This window comes from Paralichthys olivaceus, chromosome 19 (assembly GCF_024713975.1).
Source record: "Paralichthys olivaceus isolate ysfri-2021 chromosome 19, ASM2471397v2, whole genome shotgun sequence".
Taxonomy (NCBI): Eukaryota; Metazoa; Chordata; class Actinopteri; order Pleuronectiformes; family Paralichthyidae; genus Paralichthys; species Paralichthys olivaceus.
In genome coordinates this window covers 16,403,942-16,425,999 of record NC_091111.1, presented here as the reverse complement: position 1 = coordinate 16,425,999, position 22,058 = coordinate 16,403,942, and the positions used below count along the sequence as shown (strand labels likewise).

The following is a 22,058-nucleotide window of genomic DNA, read 5'->3' as shown; positions in this document are numbered from 1 at the left end:
AGAAAATAAAAAGTTCCTCACTCACTGACTTCTTTCCTCCCCCTCTGCAGAGGCTGCTCGGAGCTCTATCGGATGCCTGTGTCCGAATACAAGGGCAGCAGCAGCGATAGCGGGTCCTTCGAATACAAGTTCCCCTTCCGTAGCAACAACAACAAGTGGCAGAGGACGTCCAGCAGCCCTCAGCAGTCGCTGACTGCCTCGCCTCAGCCCCACACGCCCAACCGTGCCATCAGCCTGGGTAGCTCCGTGGGGAAGACCCTGTCAGCTGAGAGGCTGGAGAGGGGCGCAGTCATCCCACGCAGTGTGAGCAGCGATGGCCGACCCCTGGACACCAAAAGGTTAGAACCTTTCTGCTTTTAATTGTGGAAGATCACAATTATAGTCTATTAGGAGGAGGGTGGGAAAGGTTTGCAATAAATAAAATAAAAACTGTAATGTAAGGATTTTCATAGGCTGTTTTCTATATTTTAAATTCTAAATAATCAATATTATCATAAATATTTACAGTGTTTTGTTTCAGTAAGCTAATGTATCATAAACCTTTAAAAGACAGCTGCTTGGTACGTAGCTGATTTTCTTCTGCAGAAGGTTTTAAGTATTCATGATGTTTTTTCATCCAGAATATGTGGGAACTGTAGAGATCAATGGAATTTCCTGTGAAGGAAATGTGGGAACATTCTTCTTGTTCAATGCTTTGCTTTGTTTATTTCATCTTCCTTGAGTTCCTTGTGCCTGTAAATCCTTAGAGTTCCTGTGTCTGTGTGTGTTTGTATGTACACCAGGATGTCTCCGGGCAGTGAGAGCTACAGCCTGGTCTCCTCCCTGGCGTTGGGTCGTTCCCCTCACAATCGAAGCTCTCCAAGCAACTTGTCTTGTTCCAGTGACGCCTCCGGAAGCTCTGCTCACTGGAGACAAAAGTCCATGCCCGAGCAGTAAGGAAGAGGAGGCAGAGGGATTGTGTTTGTTTGTGGCTTGTTTTAGACAATTTTTTATTGAAGATCATGATGTATTTAATGAAAAAAGCAAAACTCAAACATAGAAACTATATATATTGAATTTATCAGTGTATGAAAGTGTAGAAGTACATTTTTGATAATCGTAAAAGTACTGAAAGCTCATTTGTACATTTTCGCTCATTTACCAGGTTTGCAAGCAACCGCCATTCTCCGATGCCTTCGGAGAGACGGGAGGTGGTCGGCGAGGGCGGGTCCAGTGGAAAATCCACTCCCAATTGGTCAAGAATGGAGGAAGGGGGAGGAGCAGAACGGGGGTCAACAGGTGAATATATCTAGTGGAATTATTACAGTTAACATTCGGTGGATTAAAAAATGGAAATAGATTAAAACATCTTTTAGAAATGTGAATGTGTTTACTCCTGATGGTGACGGTGGGACCTCATGTTATTAATGGGAGGAACGTGAGGACACTTGACACTATTGATGGAGGGAGGGAGGAAAGAAATCATCCATATTTATCTATTTTTCTAAATCCCTGAGGTGGCAGGTATCCAGACCTGTGTGTTGTTTGTTTGTGCCTCCTCATCTGCCACTGTCACATATTTCTTTTGCAGCAGCTCCTCTTTCCTCTCCTGAGTTTCCATATCTGACAGCCTTCACGCTGCCTCTATACAGCACTTCTTCTCCTTGCCCACCTCTTCCTCCTACTCAGCTTGCTGTTAATTATATTGCCTTCATACACAGGGTCTTAATGTTTCTGTTAAGAGATAAAAAGGTGGGAGGATAATGAGACAATCAGAAACAGCACAGAGAGAATTATTGAATGGGGGGGGGGTGATCTCAATTACCAAACATGGCATTTTTTCTTGTAACTTATCTCTCTGTACTAAAGAGGAGAAAGAGAAAGGGGGGAAATTCCTTTCTTTCCTGTCAACACTCTTGGGCAAACTCCTCTTTGTGTGCCTTTCCTTCCTCTCCCTTCACTCTCTTCCTCATTCTGCCGTCTCTTTGCCTTTCATTCAGTTTTTTCTTGTACACGGGCTTTCATGTAATTATGAGTATTCTGTGTTTTGGGGAGTTTCCTCCTTGTTTTCCAGCTCGGCCTCTGAAAGCCACAGAGGCTACATGCACCCGTACGGCTCCTCTGATTCCCAGCAGGATGTCGCCTTGGTTGGTTGTTGACCAGCCTACGTCCAGCCATGTCCTCAACCTGTTTCTTACCGCCGCCTCAATCACAGAGAATGGCTGTAGTCTTTCATTTTGTGGTTGTTTGTAGCACTTATTTCTGTAATGGTCAGAGAGGAACAATGCATGCTGGGCCAGCTCAGGCGAAGTCAGCCAAATGTCCAGCCCTTCGCGGTCCACTTTGCCGTCTCTGCGGTTAAGCCTTCTGTCCTTTCCTCTTCCTCTTTTCATAGTCCTTCATCCATTTTTACCCACTTGACCCGCTAGTCTTCAGCGATGATGATGTGGCTGTGCTTTGTCCAGAGAAGTCATGCAGAGGGCAGAATACTTAGTTTTGCTCATTTTATATTTTTATTTCAGTAAAAAGCAAAACAAGACATTAACTCAGACCTTAACGGAGCCTACGCATGGTTTTGTTTTAATGTAATTACTGCATTAAGGTTCCCTGCTGCATGTACCAACACAATTGATATATCACTCACAAGTATGTAGCCTCTTGTAATGCATATATATACACAGGCATTCAAACAAGCAAGTTCCTTAATTAGTGAAGTGAGCCCTGTGGCTTTTCTATGCAGGGGGAACTATGCACAGTAATGAATATTCTATCTTAAGTGAGATAGGAGAGAGTTCAGTACATTACGAGATTCATCCCAGCAGATGTTATGATACCTCCCTTAGCGTTCCCCTAATGGTGCTCTGGTCATTAGCCGCCTTCTCTGCATCTCTTGTTGCGTAACATCTTGACAATTACACAACCGTCTCATTTATTCCCCAAGTTTTGCTTCAGGAGACACGCTCACTTTCTCTGACACGGCACAGCGTGCCCGGGAAAAATAAAGCCGACACACCGTCTGGGGACAAATTTCCGTTTGATGTGCATCTCTTTTGATGACCCGTGACGTGGGGATCTCGTTCATGAGCACAGCAGAAACAGAATGGAAAGTGTTAGTGTTATGAGTCTCTTGGAGGTGTGTGTGCTCTGTAGCAAAATACACATAAATGAGGAAAGAGGGGAACATCTCTGTCGACTCATCAACAGTTCTGTTTGCACTGCGGGGTCCATGCATGTGTCACTAACCCCAGCTGTCTGTGTGTGTATTGGTCTGTTCGTTGCAGAGGCCCCGGTCTCAAAGTCGGGTCAAGGCTACTCTGGAGCTCCTCGCATCCAGAGGCAAGAGCAGGTCATCCATCTGTCCCCAAAGAAGGGAAGCCAGGTCTGATTTTGCACTCGTCTTAAACAACTTACTTCTACTCTGACAGTGCAGTTCAAATGCCTTATAACATCTGTTTTCAAATATGTGGGCATTTTATTATTTTCTTCTAAATCTCTGTAAACAGTTCAGTTAGCATAGTAATCATTATTTTAGAAAGTCATTAATACTGTAGTCTGACATGTTAAAATAATAACCTCTGCTAGGAGGTGAAAGGGGGTTTAGTTTTCCGAGGGAACACTACGTGGATCTTCATGTAATAATAGGCACATTTAGGGAACTGATATGTGAGCATGTGAAATTTGGTGCAACTTGATTCAATTTAAAGAGATCGTTTGTCCCTGTCAGAGGTCTGTGCTCTGCTTAGTGCTCTTCTAGTTTTATAATTGGTTGCTTGGTCACTAAATGCCAGATTACAGGCTGAAAAATTGTTGTTCTTCACTGACATGGAACCTTCAACTCTCATTTTCCCTCTCTCGTCCACTCTCCGTTTTTTCTGGCAGTCGGACGGCCCTTACTCTGGCCACTCCAGCAGCAACACTCTGTCCAGCACGGCATCCAGTGGCGCTCACAGCGACAGTGATAAATGGTATGAAATGGGAGCAGGTGGAGGCTCCGGCGGTGATCAGGGCGACACGGAGCCCAACGGTCTGGGAGGAGGAGGTTATCTCCAGGGGGCGTCAGCCGACAGCGGCATCGATACCAGCTCTTATGGAGCCTCGCACCACGCCCACCCGCACTCTCATCACGGCAGCACCACTTCCCTTCTGGCTCCCAGTGGCAGCAGGGAGAGCAGGGAGCGGTCAGCCTCTCCGTGGCACAGCCCCACCGAGGGAGGCCGCAGGATGCTGGAGAGGTCACCTGCTGCTGCCGAGTCCCCGGGCCCTCCAGGAGAAAGGAGCCTGGACGGGACCGGCCGAAGCCCGCCTACTCATCTCCTCGTCAGGGATAGCAGCACCTTCAGTCTGAATGAGGCTGGATCACACTCAAGGTCTGCTTTTTTTTCTGGACTCTTCAGTGTTTGTGTCAATCGCTTTCCACTTTTTCCATCACACGTCATTCACTGGCTGTCAGAAGGGTGGTCAGGGGCCATTTCAGGGTTCAGTTTATTGCTCAAGGACATTTAGTCATGCCAACTGTAGGGTATCAAACCACCGGCGCTATGGTTGTGCTCATGCCTTTACCCCGTGAGTTTGGAAGGGAGGAGGTTTAATTGCTCTGCAAAGCTCTGAGCCACAACCTTTATTCTTGCTGGCAGATATTACTTGCTGTTTAGGGTTACAAGCCAAAGTTATTGTGAACCAGAGCTTTAAATGCACCCTGTGGTTAGAAAGCCAGGTTCACATTTTAGAGTTCAATAAAAACGAGGCCTCACAAATCAAGGTTATCCAGTCTCTTGCTCAGTCACTTGTGAATCATCTTAAAGATCCATTAACCTTGGAAGAATCAGGTAATAAGCATCTGAGGCAGATTCCTGACACAGTCAATATGTTGTAAAATACATTTTAAGTAGATATTTTGCACTGCACCCTTAGCTTGACTCCCTTTTTTTACCATTTCCGCACTGTTTTCTGCCATTATTGCTGCCAGTGGTCGACACACAGTTCACTAATGGCCACACCCACACAGCCAGTAGCGTATAAAGATCCAAAAATATGCTCAAAAATAAAAGTTGCAGGAAAATACAGTGAAATAGCCAAAAGATACACTTCCACACAAAATAATAATCATGATGAATCAAATAAAATCTGAATAATGCTTTGACTTCAGTGATGCCATCATTTAAAATGATTCCCTTCCAACTTCAGTGTTTCCATCACCTCTGCAACACGTTTCCAGTTCTCATTATTTCTCAAGCCAATGTTTCTTCACCCAAGAAGAAGACATTTCACTGGATTACCGCCCTCATAACAATTCTTTCCTGGAAACCAAGACAAGGAGTAATTCTAACTCCCTCTTATCTTTCCACATTAGGCCTCCGGAAATGTGGAACACGTGTCCAGTTGATACAGTTGAACTTGTGTCTCTTCCTGTGTGAGCAAGACTTGATTTGCGTGTTCAGATAGAGTTACAGTTCACGACCTGGATATCGTCTGTCCAGCATTCAAGCCACATTTGTTTTCTGTCATTGTGGTGGAAAGAGGGAATGAGGCTGGTGGGATTGACCCCAGGTGGTACCATGATAGAGTTTTCCATTGCCTAAAGATAGTTTTCAAACCCAGTGATAAATAATAAAGCTTTTATATATTTATATATTACACCGGTTTTTAACACCTGTGTCATTCCTCCTTCCATCAACGCCAGGCACTCAGGCCACAGCTCGCCCAGAGACGAGTCTTCATCTTCAGCCACCTCGCCGTCCTCCCAGTCCTCGGCGTCCCCTGGGCCCAAGAGCTTCTACCCCCGCCAAGGAGCTCAGTCCAAGTACCTGATTGGCTGGAGGAAGCCAGGCTCCACCATCAACTCTGTCGACTTTGGAGACACACGCAAGTAAGACTGGATGTCAGAAATAAAGTGCGACACAGAACAGTGTGTCTGTGCAGTGAGTAGACGAGTGAGCGTGAGCAGCTTACTCTGTTCTACATTTTAAAAAGCTAAAAATAATTTATAGTTTACAGTGTTACGTCAGACAACAACAGAACATTCCTATCTTTCTAATGAAAGCATTTATTGCAGTACTGCTTCATAACATTGCATCTTATCCTATTATGAGTCTTTTTGGCAAACTACTTGATTTCCCTCTTGTGGCTGAAGAGAGTATTTCATTCAAGTACTAACTCATGCAATGAATGAATGTGCTTGGCCTATAGAAGATCTGATATTGAAGCTGAATGACAACACATAATTAAAAGGTTATTTTCATTTAATTATCTGTGTGTGTGTGTGTGTGTTTAGGAAGTCTCCTGGAGAGAGTGGAGTGGAGGGTATTCCAACCCCTGCAGCCAGGCCCTCTCTTCGGGACATGCACTCACCCCAGCCTCATGCTAAATCTACTATTGAGGAAGATGTGAAGAGGCACGGGGCTCCAGACAGCCCCCCACCACCACGCAGGCATAAGGAAAAGGTGCACTTTTGTCAATCACAGAACACAGTCAGGCTCTAAAAGTTATTGGACCTCTAACTTGGCTAGCAAGGTTTATACAGCTTTTACTTGTAGTAAAAAATGAAGTCCCAGATACCCCTGGCCTCTAAACACTCACCTAGTGACATTGAAATGATTCCTCCTCCATTTCCTGTGCAGCATGGCCAGAAATCACCGTCGGGCCAACATCTCAGCCACCGTCGCTCGCTCCATCGTACCCTGTCAGACGAGAGCATCTACCGTGGACAGCGACTTCCCCCCCTGAGCGACTCGGTGGCAGAACCAGTTAGCGACGTTCTCTTCAGCTGCTCCACCCTCCCGCGCTCACCCACGACCCGCGGTGTGCCCCTTCGGCGGCCCTCCTATAAGCTCGGTGTCAAACTGCACGGTGAGATCACTGTTTGGACGATGATTTGAAAACCTGCTGGGTTTCGTGACAGATTTGATTTGGAGGATGCCTCAGATGTGAATCTGCTGTCCCCTTTTAAATTGGAAATACTCTAAGAAGCAAAAATTAAGTTTGCATTCAGTCCTTTCCCATTTCTCTTTATAGGTGACCTTTCGGCATCTGACACATCACTGGTGGATTTGGTGGAGCGACACCGTGGACCCCTCCCACAGGAGCTAATGCCCCTCCCTTCTTCAGACAGGGACAGCCCTCTGGAGTGGACACACTTGGTGGACGTGGCCAGTACCTTTGAGAGTGACAGGAACCCTCACTACGGTATAACCATTAACTTATAATCGCTCCTCTTCTGTGGGTTTCTAATCTCCAACCTTTGCTTTCAGCTGCTTCTTTATGCTCCATGATTGTGACTTTGTCTTGTTTTCACCATTTTGCTTCCAGTTCAGAGAAGTTACGTGTTCGGGGATTCAAATCACCGGAGCAGCGGCGCCTCCAGTCCACAGCAGCCTCACATCGAGCTGCAGCCAGCACCAGTGTCTCGGCCCTCATCAAGGTAACATCTCGCACCTCGGACCTGAGAGATGGTTTGAAGAAATAAACTAGAAACTCATGTGGCCTCGGGAACGCAGTGTGACTCTAATGCTGAATGTTTATGCAGTGAGTGAGTCATGATCTTCTTTCCTCTCCACAGTGAGGGTCACATAGGGCTGGAGAGGAAAGTCACTAAACTTGAGGCCATTGTGAAGATGCTCCAGGAGGACCTGAAGAAGGTGAGAGAGAAAACAAACACACATGCACTCTACACGCATGTACGAACAGAGCTCCAGTTCATTTCCAGACAGTGAACAAGATCATTTGTCTGCGTCTGCACTGAACCTCTTCTATTTTACAGTATGTTGAGCTAAAACGTGTTTTTTCGATTTTCTATTCAAGTGTCAGTGAGGATGAAAAATGAAAGGCTCTAGTTGGCTTGTTTATAATGGACCAGCGAGCCGAGGGTGTGAATAAATATTTGTTTTCAATAGAAAATACACAGTCAGCAGTGGAGTGCTGCCACCATTGTTTTGTAATCAGTCTGAGAAACTGCAGCTTTTTTCTTAACTTCAATTCACCTGGAAGGAAGTGAATGGTTCAACTTAGCTTTTATATTCTTATAAAAACCTGAGGAACTAATGTACTCAAGTGATTCTGCTCATTCACCCTTTTCCATTTAATGTTTACACTTCATTTACTTTCAATGGTCCCAGGTGAAAGGCTCAAACTCATCTTTCATGGATCCAAGCCAACGTCCCAGTGCACTAATTGATTCTAATTACTTTTATTTTATTTCGTCTTTCGCAGGAGCGTGATGAAAAGCTGCGGCTTCAGACTCAGATCAAACGGCTGTGGGAGGACAACCAGAGGCTGCAGGAGGAATCTCAGACCTCCGCCACCAAGCTCAAGAAGTTCACAGAGTGGGTTTTCAACACCATCGACATGAACTGACGTACTCCTGCACATCCTAACTTGCACACGCACCCACACGACTTCATACATCAGCACACACAGTCTGGACGGAGACGCGGAGGGGGAGACATGTTCTGAGACTCATTTAACCTGATGCCGAACCCTCCCTCCATCTTCCATCGGCTTCAAACATCAGGGGCTTTTATTGCCGACCAGTCTCTATCTCTGCAGACCCTCTGTTCAACTTCTCAGGATGAGGCCCAAGAAGAACGCGTGTTGTTTGTCAGATCATGAAGGACTGACCTCTGCCCTCCTGTGGGGCCATGAGGGCGTTGCTGAATTGAACTTTCTCTCATCTCGCTGTGCCAAAATCTTTTCAGCAAAATTACCGACAAGTGAAAACACCCTTCCTCCCTCCTCCTTTCTGAACGAGGCGACTTTGCCTCTTCCAGTTATTGCAGAGGTAAACAATGTCCTCACCCCTCTGCCCTGGTCTCCGAGTGGACACGAGTCTCTTTTCAAGGCGACTTTCTTTTTCCTCATTGTTCCTGTTTTTCAAGCACCTTTTTCAAATGTCGCCCAACTTCTCCAGAAGGTGATTTAAGTGTTTCGTGCCAAATCAGCCTCACCACAGCAGAGGGTTTGTCTCAGGCAGAGCAACGACAAACCTGCCAGCTCAGCCACTAAGTGTCCGCTGTAACACAGACGGACAAAAGAGCCACAAGACAACTGGACACGTGAGAGGATTTTGTTTCCATCACCTTTAAATGGAAAGTGAAGAGGTTAGCAACTTTTTTTTTTTCTCCCCGCGGTGGAAACCCCTGAACGTCATGGCCGTTGGTCCGTCAGCCACTGACATGACGTCGATCCGCGTCCGCGCCACAGACAAATCTGGATTTGTACAGTTTTCATTTCTTGACCTGTGTGTGAGTCAGGTCTGGATTACAACAGTCGATCTGTCTCAACAGCACAAACCAACACCTGACACAGGAGTCTATATTTAAAAGCCATTGGCAGTGGTGCCATAAAACAAGACTGATATCCAGAGTGCTTTGGTCCATCCCACTCGTTCGTGTCTTAAAAGCAATAGGAAGAAGTCGGACCTCGTGTTTTTCTCGCTCACAAAAATGAAGAGTTTGCTCTCGCAAGAAGTTTTACGTGGGATACGGTGTTTTAAAGGTCAAACTGGCAAAACACCGGCCTCTGCTGCACAAGAACCTCCAGCTTTTTCCACCGAACATCGTGTTCAGGGGAAAAAGAAAACGAGGACGCCACTCATCATTCCAATGACTGGAAAACAGAGAGCCAGCTGATAATAAATGACAGAGACATTTTGGATGAGAAAAGGTTTTTCTTTTTTTCCTCGGGTTAATTTATTTCCTTGTATTATAATTCCAATAAATAAGTTGTTCTATTCGTACAGTACAACTGACATCAGTGTTTAGTTCCTGAAGAAAAAGGGTCACTAGCTATATTATTTAAACTGCTTTCTTTCTTAATTCTGGCTAAAGCCTGACTATAATGCTTTTTATTCTGTATTCTGTTGTATTTTGTGGTGCCCAAGCCTGCTGTTGTGTTGCTTACAGTGCCCTCTAGTGATGACCAGTGGAAATGTCATGGTTATTAAATGTGCTGCCAGTCACTCTGTATTTTTCCAACGACTCTTCAGCCATCAGTCAGACACACACACACACACAACAGATCATCAGAGGCTTTGAGAGACAATCAAAGGTTGATTTTTGACGATGGGAGAGTGTGTGTCTCTGTGTGTGTCTGTGTGTGTGCGTGCTTCAGTTCAAACAGTTCTGCTCAGGTTCAGTCTTTGTTGGGAACGTGTGAGGATCTGTTCTGAAAGCAATTCAACAATAATGACATGTATGACGATATTTTAAATACCCATCCAAAAAGGGAGTCACAGTACCTGCCGTACTTGTGTGTGTTTGTTTGTGTGTGTGTGTGTGTGTGTGTGTGTGTGTGTGTGTGTGTGTGTGTGTGTGTGTGTGTGTGTGTGAGAATGTGCATCAGTCTATCCAGCCGTGCCTACAGTCACTTGTTTTGGTCATTTACTCGCAGGAAGAGCAGGGATGTGCCTTTTGAAACAGCACCTGGGAAAAGGATTAAAGGGAAAGGCTCCTCTCTGAAAAACACACACCTGATTACACACACACACACACACACACACTTACTTCACAGACGCGGCCTCATAAATGTTTGTTTGGAGAATCTGCTTCAGCCTTTCTCTTGGTCAGATGAATATTTTTATGTAACACAAACAGACCAGGCAGGGATTAGAGTGTGTGAAGTGTACGAGAAGTGTGTGTGTGTCTGTCTGTGTGTGTGTGTGTGTTTGTGTGTCTTTACATTCAGTTACATGCAGTTTATTATTCAGAGCAGCTGGTCGTTGTAATAACGAGTTTAACGTACAAGCATATTTCCCCAAAATCACAAAGCCACTTTTAACACAAGCAGATGCCACAGAGCTTTTCCCTCAGACAGGTGTTGGGTTTATTTCAGGTCACGTTGGAACTGTCGTAAGCCTTAATTTCCTGTCGCCTGCCATCAAACCGTTACGACGAGAGAACCAGTAAATCTGCATCTTAAATTGATGCAGTTCAAACCGTGCAGCAGCAAACTACACAACGGTGCCCGATTTGAATGTAAAGAGAGAATAAACAAGCCTAAAGAAATGTGATGTTTACGATAGCTGGCGTTCAGCTCTGCAGCGGTGCAGGGAGACGAGCGGACTCCTGACAGAAGGATGTAGAAGTGTCGGTTCTGTTTTAAGAATCTCGTTAGACGGACGACAGCTCGAGTGTTTGCTTGATGATGACGAAACGGTTTTTAACTGTTTAACAAGTCGGCCAGTTGTGGGAGAACACTCGTCCAATAATGTGAAATCTCTCAAATATTCAAAAAACAGCAAAGTGTAAAATCGGTTTCACTGGTTTCCTGTCCACATCATTGTCGACGCCTAAATGACGAGTGTTGGGTAACGTATTTTACTGTACATTGAAAGTGCTCTAGTTTTTTTGTATTTCAAATGGAGTATGGCCAAATGAAAAAAATGTACAGTGCAGATGTTTGAATCGCATCTTTAAAAGTGTTGGATTGTGGATGCAGATGTCAACCTTTAGACAAAGACGTAAACCCACACACACCAGTTCATGTGTGAATGAGTTATTTTACAATGCAAATTCTTTTCTTTTCCTCAGCTTTGTTTTTGTTGCTTCTTAGAAGGATACTGAAAATGTGAATGTGCAGATGTTCAAATTTTCCATTTTTGTAATGTCTTGTTTTTTTTTTTTTAGATCCTTTGCACAATGTTTTCTAAAGGGTTTGTGTTTACAGGTTTTGGATGTAAGAAGGGTTCGATCCATTCCTGGATTCTTGTCTTAATGTTGCTCTGTAGTTTTCTGGCCAGTTGCAGTTCCTGACGGAGGAGGGAGCTCAACCTCATTCACCTCGAAACAAGAAAACAAAAAAAGAAATGGAGCCGTCCTTTTCGTTAGTCATCACTGATCAGACGGGAGCAGGCTGGATGTTGTTTTTACCGGAGGGATGCAGGTTTTCGGTCGACTTGCGAGGTCAGCGAATGCATCAGGGGAGGGAAGGTTGCACGGCCTGCTGTGCCATGATTTGTTTAGTTTCCTCCTGTTGGAAAGAACAAACTTTAAAAGTCATGACTGTGTTCAGCTCTGACCGGAGATAAAGCACAACACAATTTCAAGAGAAAAATAAATACTGTTTACATCCCGGATCCATTGTCTTTGTAACATGTAAAGGTTTGAAAAAGACATTTGCAGTGATCACAGTAAGTTTCTGAAATAAATAAATGCTGTATCGATCTGCGTCGCTGTCGACTTGTTTGTGATGCATTTACATTTTTATTGTTTAGATGTTTTTGAAGCAACACTTGGCAGCTGTTTATCAATTCAGAGGCTAAATCTTTCGGAGGCTGCGTTTGAAGACTGATTGTGTCACAGCGACGAGACTGCTCCACCTCAAAGGCTCCTTCAAATGCGTCCTTTCATCCCAGACAAACAACCTATCCCAAGATTCCTTGCACTTCGATGATGAAGCGATTTTCCTGCAAGCTAATGTAACACGTTAAAAAACCATGGGGGAAAAAGGGAGGTCGTTCAGGGAATATGGATTAGACTGTCTCAATGGGTTTGGCCTTCACGGCCCAAGAAGACTGCTTTCTCCGGACGGGGCGGCCCCTGAACACGGCGTTGACAAGTTCACCAGGAATTTCACTCAAGGTCACGACTTAAAAGAATCTGTCAAAGTCAAGGTTGTCTTTATTTTAAGTCATAGTTACTATCATCCCATTGACGATAAAAATAGTCTAAATCAGTGGTTTAAGTGGGTTAGGGTTGTGATTAGGCTTAGGGATGAATACCCATTGGAGATCAAGATATTTTTGAATAACTTTTCTTCTGAAAGTTCTAGAGACTTGTGCATTTCATGATTAATAAAGGGTGGCCTGCCACACAACCACACCGAATTTCAGCACGTTTCGAGCAAGCAGTGTGGAGTTATTCCAATTAATCCCTAATATGGGTTAGGGTTGCAATTAGGGTTAGGGTTAGGGTTGCAATTAGGGTTAGGGTTAGGGTTGTGATTAGGGTTAGGGTTGTGATTAGGGTTAGGGTTAGGGTTGTGATTAGGCTTAGGGTTAGGGTTGTGATTAGGGTTAGGGTTAGGGTTGTGATTAGGCTTAGGGTTAGGGATGAATAGGGTTAGGGTTAGGGTTAGGGTTACAATTAGGGTTAGGGTTAGGGTTGTGATTAGGGTTAGGGTTAGGGGTTAGGGTTAGGGTTAGGGTTAGGGGTTAGGGTTAGGGTTAGGGTGATTAGGGTTAGGGTTAGGGTTGTGATTAGGGTTAGGGTTAGGGATGAACACCCATTGGAGCTCAAGATATTCTTCAATAACTTTTTTTCTGTAGGTCATAGAGACTTGGAAGTTGGTTCCATCTCCACTAATGTGGCTATGCCCGATCCATTGGTACCACCCCCGAGCTTCTACGACCTTTGGAAGGGGTAGGGTTAGGGTTGTGATTAGTGTTTGATTTTTTGGTTGTGATTAGGGTTAGGGTTAGGGATGAAAACCTATAGGAGTTCAAGATATTGTTCAATAACTTTTTTTCTGAAGGTCATAGAGACTTGGAAGTTGGTTCCATCTCCACTAATGTGGCTCTGCCCGATCCATTGGGACCATCCCCGAGCTTCTACGACCTTCGGAAATGGTGAAACCACCAAATCTATAAAAAAAGTACAAGATATTTTTGAATAACTTTTCTTCTGAAAGTCCTAGAGACTTGTGCATTTCATGATTATTAAAGGGTGACCTGCCACACAACCACACCGAATTTCAGCACGTTTCGAGCAAGCAGCGCGGAGTTATTCCAATTAATCCCTAATATGGGTTAGGGTTGCAATTAGGGTTAGGGTTAGGGTTGCAATTAGGGTTAGGGTTAGGGTTGTGATTAGGGTTAGGGTTAGGGATGAATACCCATTGGAGCTCAAGATATTCTTCAATAACTTTTTTTCTGTAGGTCATAGAGACTTGGAAGTTGGTTCCATCTCCACTAATGTGCCTCTGCCCGATCCATTGGGACCATCCCCGAGCTTCTACGACCTTCGGAAATGGTGAAACCACCAAATCTATAAAAAAAAAGTACAAGATATTTTTGAATAACTTTTCTTCTGAACGTCCTAGAGACTTGTGTATTTCATGATTAATAAAGGGTGGCCTGCCACACAACCACACCGAATTTCAGCACGTTTCGAGCAAGCAGCGCGGAGTTATTCCAATTAATCCCTAATATGGGTTAGGGTTGCAATTAGGGTTAGGGTTAGGGTTGTGATTAGGGTTAGGGTTAGGGATGAATACCCATTGGAGCTCAAGATATTCTTCAATAACTTTTTTTCTGTAGGTCATAGAGACTTGGAAGTTGGTTCCATCTCCACTAATGTGGCTATGCCCGATCCATTGGTACCATCCCCGAGCTTCTACGACCTTTGGAAGGGGTAGGGTTAGGGTTGTGATTAGTGTTTGATTTTTTGGTTGTGATTAGGGTTAGGGTTAGGGATGAAAACCTATAGGAGTTCAAGATATTGTTCAATAACTTTTTTTCTGAAGGTCATAGAGACTTGGAAGTTGGTTCCATCTCCACTAATGTGCCTCTGCCCGATCCATTGGGACCATCCCCGAGCTTCTACGACCTTCGGAAATGGTGAAACCACCAAATCTATAAAAAAAAAGTACAAGATATTTTTGAATAACTTTTCTTCTGAACGTCCTAGAGACTTGTGCATTTCATGATTAATAAAGGGTGGCCTGCCACACAACCACACCGAATTTCAGCACCTTTCGAGCAAGCAGCGCAGAGTTATTCCAATTAATCCCTAATATGGGTTAGGGTTGCAATTAGGGTTAGGGTTAGGGTTGTGATTAGGGTTAGGGTTAGGGTTGTGATTAGGGTTAGGGTTAGGGTTGTGATTAGGGTTAGGGTTGTGATTAGGGTTAGGGTTAGGGATGAATACCCATTGGAGCTCAAGATATTCTTCAATAACTTTTTTTCTGTAGGTCATAGAGACTTGGAAGTTGGTTCCATCTCCACTAATGTGGCTATGCCCGATCCATTGGTACCACCCCCGAGCTTCTACGACCTTTGGAAGGGGTAGGGTTAGGGTTGTGATTAGTGTTTGATTTTTTGGTTGTGATTAGGGTTAGGGTTAGGGATGAAAACCTATAGGAGTTCAAGATATTTTTCAATAACTTTTTTTCTGAAGGTCATAGAGACTTGGAAGTTGGTTCCATCTCCACTAATGTGGCTCTGCCCGATCCATTGGGACCATCCCTGAGCTTCTACGACCTTCGGAAATGCTGAAACCACCAAATCTATAAAAAAAGTACAAGATATTTTTGAATAACTTTTCTTCTGAAAGTCCTAGAGACTTGTGCATTTCATGATTAATAAAGGGTGACCTGCCACACAACCACACCGAATTTCAGCACGTTTCGAGCAAGCAGCGCGGAGTTATTCCAATTAATCCCTAATATGGGTTAGGGTTGCAATTAGGGTTAGGGTTAGGGTTACAATTAGGGTTTAGGGTTAGGGTTGTGATTAGGGTTAGGGTTAGGGTTGTGATTAGGGTTAGGGTTAGGGTTGTGATTAGGGTTAGGGTTAGGGTTGTGATTAGGGTTAGGGTTAGGGTTGTGATTAGGGTTAGGGTTAGGGATGAATACCCATTGGAGCTCAAGATATTCTTCAATAACTTTTTTTCTGTAGGTCATAGAGACTTGGAAGTTGGTTCCATCTCCACTAATGTGGCTATGCCCGATCCATTGGTACCACCCCCGAGCTTCTACGACCTTTGGAAGGGGTAGGGTTAGGGTTGTGATTGGTGTTTGATTTTTTGGTTGTGATTAGGGTTAGGGTTAGGGATGAAAACCTATAGGACTTCAAGATATTTTTCAATAACTTTTTTTCTGAAGGTCATAGAGACTTAGAAGTTGGTTCCATCTCCACTAATGTGCCTCTGCCCGATCCATTGGGACCATCCCCGAGCTTCTACGACCTTCGGAAATGGTGAAACCACCAAATCTATAAAAAAAAAGTACAAGATATTTTTGAATAACTTTTCTTCTGAACGTCCTAGAGACTTGTGCATTTCATGATTAATAAAGGGTGGCCTGCCACACAACCACACCGAATTTCAGCACGTTTCGAGCAAGCAGCGCGGAGTTATTCCAATTAATCCCTAATATGGGTTAGGGTTGCAATTAGGGTTAGGGTTAGGGTTGTGATTAGGGTTAGGGTTAGGGATGAATACCCATTGGAGCTCAAGATATTCTTCAATAACTTTTTTTCTGTAGGTCATAGAGACTTGGAAGTTGGTTCCATCTCCACTAATGTGGCTATGCCCGATCCATTGGTACCACCCCCGAGCTTCTACGACCTTTGGAAGGGGTAGGGTTAGGGTTGTGATTAGTGTTTGATTTTTTGGTTGTGATTAGGGTTAGGGTTAGGGATGAAAACCTATAGGAGTTCAAGATATTGTTCAATAACTTTTTTTCTGAAGGTCATAGAGACTTGGAAGTTGGTTCCATCTCCACTAATGTGGCTCTGCCCGATCCATTGGGACCATCCCCGAGCTTCTACGACCTTCGGAAATGGTGAAACCACCAAATCTATAAAAAAAGTACAAGATATTTTTGAATAACTTTTCTTCTGAAAGTCCTAATGACTGTGCATTTCATGATTATTAAAGGGTGACCTGCCACACAACCACACCGAATTTCAGCACGTTTCGAGCAAGCAGCGCGGAGTTATTCCAATTAATCCCTAATATGGGTTAGGGTTGCAATTAGGGTTAGGGTTAGGGTTGCAATTAGGGTTAGGGTTAGGGTTGTGATTAGGGTTAGGGTTAGGGATGAATACCCATTGGAGCTCAAGATATTCTTCAATAACTTTTTTTCTGTAGGTCATAGAGACTTGGAAGTTGGTTCCATCTCCACTAATGTGCCTCTGCCCAATCCATTGGGACCATCCCCGAGCTTCTACGACCTTCGGAAATGGTGAAACCACCAAATCTATAAAAAAAAAGTACAAGATATTTTTGAATAACTTTTCTTCTGAACGTCCTAGAGACTTGTGTATTTCATGATTAATAAAGGGTGGCCTGCCACACAACCACACCGAATTTCAGCACGTTTCGAGCAAGCAGCGCGGAGTTATTCCAATTAATCCCTAATATGGGTTAGGGTTGCAATTAGGGTTAGGGTTAGGGTTGTGATTAGGGTTAGGGTTAGGGATGAATACCCATTGGAGCTCAAGATATTCTTCAATAACTTTTTTTCTGTAGGTCATAGAGACTTGGAAGTTGGTTCCATCTCCACTAATGTGGCTATGCCCGATCCATTGGTACCACCCCCGAGCTTCTACGACCTTTGGAAGGGGTAGGGTTAGGGTTGTGATTAGTGTTTGATTTTTTGGTTGTGATTAGGGTTAGGGTTAGGGATGAAAACCTATAGGAGTTCAAGATATTGTTCAATAACTTTTTTTCTGAAGGTCATAGAGACTTGGAAGTTGGTTCCATCTCCACTAATGTGCCTCTGCCCGATCCATTGGGACCATCCCCGAGCTTCTACGACCTTCGGAAATGGTGAAACCACCAAATCTATAAAAAAAAAGTACAAGATATTTTTGAATAACTTTTCTTCTGAACGTCCTAGAGACTTGTGCATTTCATGATTAATAAAGGGTGGCCTGCCACACAACCACACCGAATTTCAGCACGTTTCGAGCAAGCAGCGCAGAGTTATTCCAATTAATCCCTAATATGGGTTAGGGTTGCAATTAGGGTTAGGGTTAGGGTTGTGATTAGGGTTAGGGTTAGGGTTGTGATTAGGGTTAGGGTTAGGGTTGTGATTAGGGTTAGGGTTGTGATTAGGGTTAGGGTTAGGGATGAATACCCATTGGAGCTCAAGATATTCTTCAATAACTTTTTTTCTGTAGGTCATAGAGACTTGGAAGTTGGTTCCATCTCCACTAATGTGGCTATGCCCGATCCATTGGTACCACCCCCGAGCTTCTACGACCTTTGGAAGGGGTAGGGTTAGGGTTGTGATTAGTGTTTGATTTTTTGGTTGTGATTAGGGTTAGGGTTAGGGATGAAAACCTATAGGACTTCAAGATATTTTTCAATAACTTTTTTTCTGAAGGTCATAGAGACTTAGAAGTTGGTTCCATCTCCACTAATGTGCCTCTGCCCGATCCATTGGGACCATCCCCGAGCTTCTACGACCTTCGGAAATGGTGAAACCACCAAATCTATAAAAAAAAAGTACAAGATATTTTTGAATAACTTTTCTTCTGAACGTCCTAGAGACTTGTGCATTTCATGATTAATAAAGGGTGGCCTGCCACACAACCACACCGAATTTCAGCACGTTTCGAGCAAGCAGCGCGGAGTTATTCCAATTAATCCCTAATATGGGTTAGGGTTGCAATTAGGGTTAGGGTTAGGGTTGTGATTAGGGTTAGGGTTAGGGTTGTGATTAGGGTTAGGGTTGTGATTAGGGTTAGGGTTAGGGATGAATACCCATTGGAGCTCAAGATATTCTTCAATAACTTTTTTTCTGTAGGTCATAGAGACTTGGAAGTTGGTTCCATCTCCATTAATGTGGCTATGCCCGATCCATTGGTACCACCCCCGAGCTTCTACGACCTTTGGAAGGGGTAGGGTTAGGGTTGTGATTAGTGTTTGATTTTTTGGTTGTGATTAGGGTTAGGGTTAGGGATGAAAACCTATAGGACTTCAAGATATTTTTCAATAACTTTTTTTCTGAAGGTCATAGAGACTTAGAAGTTGGTTCCATCTCCACTAATGTGCCTCTGCCCGATCCATTGGGACCATCCCCGAGCTTCTACGACCTTCGGAAATGGTGAAACCACCAAATCTATAAAAAAAAAGTACAAGATATTTTTGAATAACTTTTCTTCTGAAAGTCCTAGAGACTTGTGCATTTCATGATTAATAAAGGGTGACCTGCCACACAACCACACCGAATTTCAGCACGTTTCGAGCAAGCAGCGCGGAGTTATTCCAATTAATCCCTAATATGGGTTAGGGTTGCAATTAGGGTTAGGGTTAGGGTTGTGATTAGGGTTAGGGTTGTGATTAGGGTTAGGGTTAGGGTTGCAATTAGGGTTAGGGTTAGGGTTACAATTAGGGTTAGGGTTAGGGTTGTGATTAGGGTTAGGGTTGTGATTAGGGTTAGGGTTAGGGTTGTGATTAGGGTTAGGGTTAGGGATGAATACCCATTGGAGCTCAAGATATTCTTCAATAACTTTTTTTCTGTAGGTCATAGAGACTTGGAAGTTGGTTCCATCTCCACTAATGTGGCTATGCCCGATCCATTGGTACCACCCCCGAGCTTCTACGACCTTTGGAAGGGGTAGGGTTAGGGTTGTGATTAGTGTTTGATTTTTTGGTTGTGATTAGGGTTAGGGTTAGGGATGAAAACCTATAGGACTTCAAGATATTTTTCAATAACTTTTTTTCTGAAGGTCATAGAGACTTAGAAGTTGGTTCCATCTCCACTAATGTGCCTCTGCCCGATCCATTGGGACCATCCCCGAGCTTCTACGACCTTCGGAAATGGTGAAACCACCAAATCTATAAAAAAAAAGTACAAGATATTTTTGAATAACTTTTCTTCTGAACGTCCTAGAGACTTGTGCATTTCATGATTAATAAAGGGTGGCCTGCCACACAACCACACCGAATTTCAGCACGTTTCGAGCAAGCAGCGCGGAGTTATTCCAATTAATCCCTAATATGGGTTAGGGTTGCAATTAGGGTTAGGGTTAGGGTTGTGATTAGGGTTAGGGTTAGGGTTGTGATTAGGGTTAGGGTTAGGGTTGTGATTAGGGTTAGGGTTGTGATTAGGGTTAGGGTTAGGGATGAATACCCATTGGAGCTCAAGATATTCTTCAATAACTTTTTTTCTGTAGGTCATAGAGACTTGGAAGTTGGTTCCATCTCCACTAATGTGGCTATGCCCGATCCATTGGTACCACCCCCGAGCTTCTACGACCTTTGGAAGGGGTAGGGTTAGGGTTGTGATTAGTGTTTGATTTTTTGGTTGTGATTAGGGTTAGGGTTAGGGATGAAAACCTATAGGAGTTCAAGATATTTTTCAATAACTTTTTTTCTGAAGGTCATAGAGACTTGGAAGTTGGTTCCATCTCCACTAATGTGGCTCTGCCCGATCCATTGGGACCATCCCTGAGCTTCTACGACCTTCGGAAATGCTGAAACCACCAAATCTATAAAAAAAGTACAAGATATTTTTGAATAACTTTTCTTCTGAAAGTCCTAGAGACTTGTGCATTTCATGATTAATAAAGGGTGACCTGCCACACAACCACACCGAATTTCAGCACGTTTCGAGCAAGCAGCGCGGAGTTATTCCAATTAATCCCTAATATGGGTTAGGGTTGCAATTAGGGTTAGGGTTAGGGTTACAATTAGGGTTAGGGTTAGGGTTGTGATTAGGGTTAGGGTTGTGATTAGGGTTAGGGTTAGGGTTGTGATTAGGGTTAGGGTTAGGGATGAATACCCATTGGAGCTCAAGATATTCTTCAATAACTTTTTTTCTGTAGGTCATAGAGACTTGGAAGTTGGTTCCATCTCCACTAATGTGGCTATGCCCGATCCATTGGTACCACCCCCGAGCTTCTACGACCTTTGGAAGGGGTAGGGTTAGGGTTGTGATTAGTGTTTGATTTTTTGGTTGTGATTAGGGTTAGGGTTAGGGATGAAAACCTATAGGAGTTCAAGATATTTTTCAATAACTTTTTTTCTGAAGGTCATAGAGACTTGGAAGTTGGTTCCATCTCCACTAATGTGGCTCTGCCCGATCCATTGGGACCATCCCTGAGCTTCTACGACCTTCGGAAATGCTGAAACCACCAAATCTATAAAAAAAGTACAAGATATTTTTGAATAACTTTTCTTCTGAAAGTCCTAGAGACTTGTGCATTTCATGATTAATAAAGGGTGACCTGCCACACAACCACACCGAATTTCAGCACGTTTCGAGCAAGCAGCGCGGAGTTATTCCAATTAATCCCTAATATGGGTTAGGGTTGCAATTAGGGTTAGGGTTAGGGTTGTGATTAGGGTTAGGGTTGTGATTAGGGTTAGGGTTAGGGTTGTGATTAGGGTTAGGGTTAGGGATGAATACCCATTGGAGCTCAAGATATTCTTCAATAACTTTTTTTCTGTAGGTCATAGAGACTTGGAAGTTGGTTCCATCTCCACTAATGTGGCTATGCCCGATCCATTGGTACCACCCCCGAGCTTCTACGACCTTTGGAAGGGGTAGGGTTAGGGTTGTGATTAGTGTTTGATTTTTTGGTTGTGATTAGGGTTAGGGTTAGGGATGAAAACCTATAGGAGTTCAAGATATTTTTCAATAACTTTTTTTCTGAAGGTCATAGAGACTTAGAAGTTGGTTCCATCTCCACTAATGTGCCTCTGCCCGATCCATTGGGACCATCCCCGAGCTTCTACGACCTTCGGAAATGGTGAAACCACCAAATCTATAAAAAAAAAGTACAAGATATTTTTGAATAACTTTTCTTCTGAACGTCCTAGAGACTTGTGCATTTCATGATTAATAAAGGGTGGCCTGCCACACAACCACACCGAATTTCAGCACGTTTCGAGCAAGCAGCGCGGAGTTATTCCAATTAATCCCTAATATGGGTTAGGGTTGCAATTAGGGTTAGGGTTAGGGTTACAATTAGGGTTAGGGTTAGGGTTGTGATTAGGGTTAGGGTTGTGATTAGGGTTAGGGTTAGGGTTGTGATTAGGGTTAGGGTTAGGGATGAATACCCATTGGAGCTCAAGATATTCTTCAATAACTTTTTTTCTGTAGGTCATAGAGACTTGGAAGTTGGTTCCATCTCCACTAATGTGGCTATGCCCGATCCATTGGTACCACCCCCGAGCTTCTACGACCTTTGGAAGGGGTAGGGTTAGGGTTGTGATTAGTGTTTGATTTTTTGGTTGTGATTAGGGTTAGGGTTAGGGATGAAAACCTATAGGAGTTCAAGATATTTTTCAATAACTTTTTTTCTGAAGGTCATAGAGACTTGGAAGTTGGTTCCATCTCCACTAATGTGGCTCTGCCCGATCCATTGGGACCATCCCTGAGCTTCTACGACCTTCGGAAATGCTGAAACCACC

At 43.8% G+C, this 22,058-nt stretch overlaps 1 protein-coding gene across 2 annotated transcripts in view; it reads left to right on the top strand.

Annotated features, from left to right (window-relative positions):
- The window catches only part of sipa1l1 (signal-induced proliferation-associated 1 like 1), a 55,919-nt gene extending 45,448 nt beyond the window's left edge, over positions 1 to 10,471 (top strand). For both annotated transcript variants that reach the window (XM_069514837.1, XM_069514836.1), the window contains exons 15-26: positions 51 to 338; positions 783 to 932; positions 1,145 to 1,278; positions 3,261 to 3,358; positions 3,859 to 4,346; positions 5,660 to 5,845; positions 6,251 to 6,419; positions 6,597 to 6,825; positions 6,991 to 7,161; positions 7,285 to 7,396; positions 7,535 to 7,613; positions 8,185 to 10,471. In XM_069514837.1, coding sequence (XP_069370938.1) covers positions 51 to 338; positions 783 to 932; positions 1,145 to 1,278; positions 3,261 to 3,358; positions 3,859 to 4,346; positions 5,660 to 5,845; positions 6,251 to 6,419; positions 6,597 to 6,825; positions 6,991 to 7,161; positions 7,285 to 7,396; positions 7,535 to 7,613; positions 8,185 to 8,328 — 2,248 coding nt within the window. In that variant the 3' untranslated portion in view covers positions 8,329 to 10,471. The remainder of the gene's footprint in view (positions 1 to 50; positions 339 to 782; positions 933 to 1,144; positions 1,279 to 3,260; positions 3,359 to 3,858; positions 4,347 to 5,659; positions 5,846 to 6,250; positions 6,420 to 6,596; positions 6,826 to 6,990; positions 7,162 to 7,284; positions 7,397 to 7,534; positions 7,614 to 8,184) is intronic.
- The last annotated feature ends 11,587 nt before the right edge of the window (positions 10,472 to 22,058 follow it).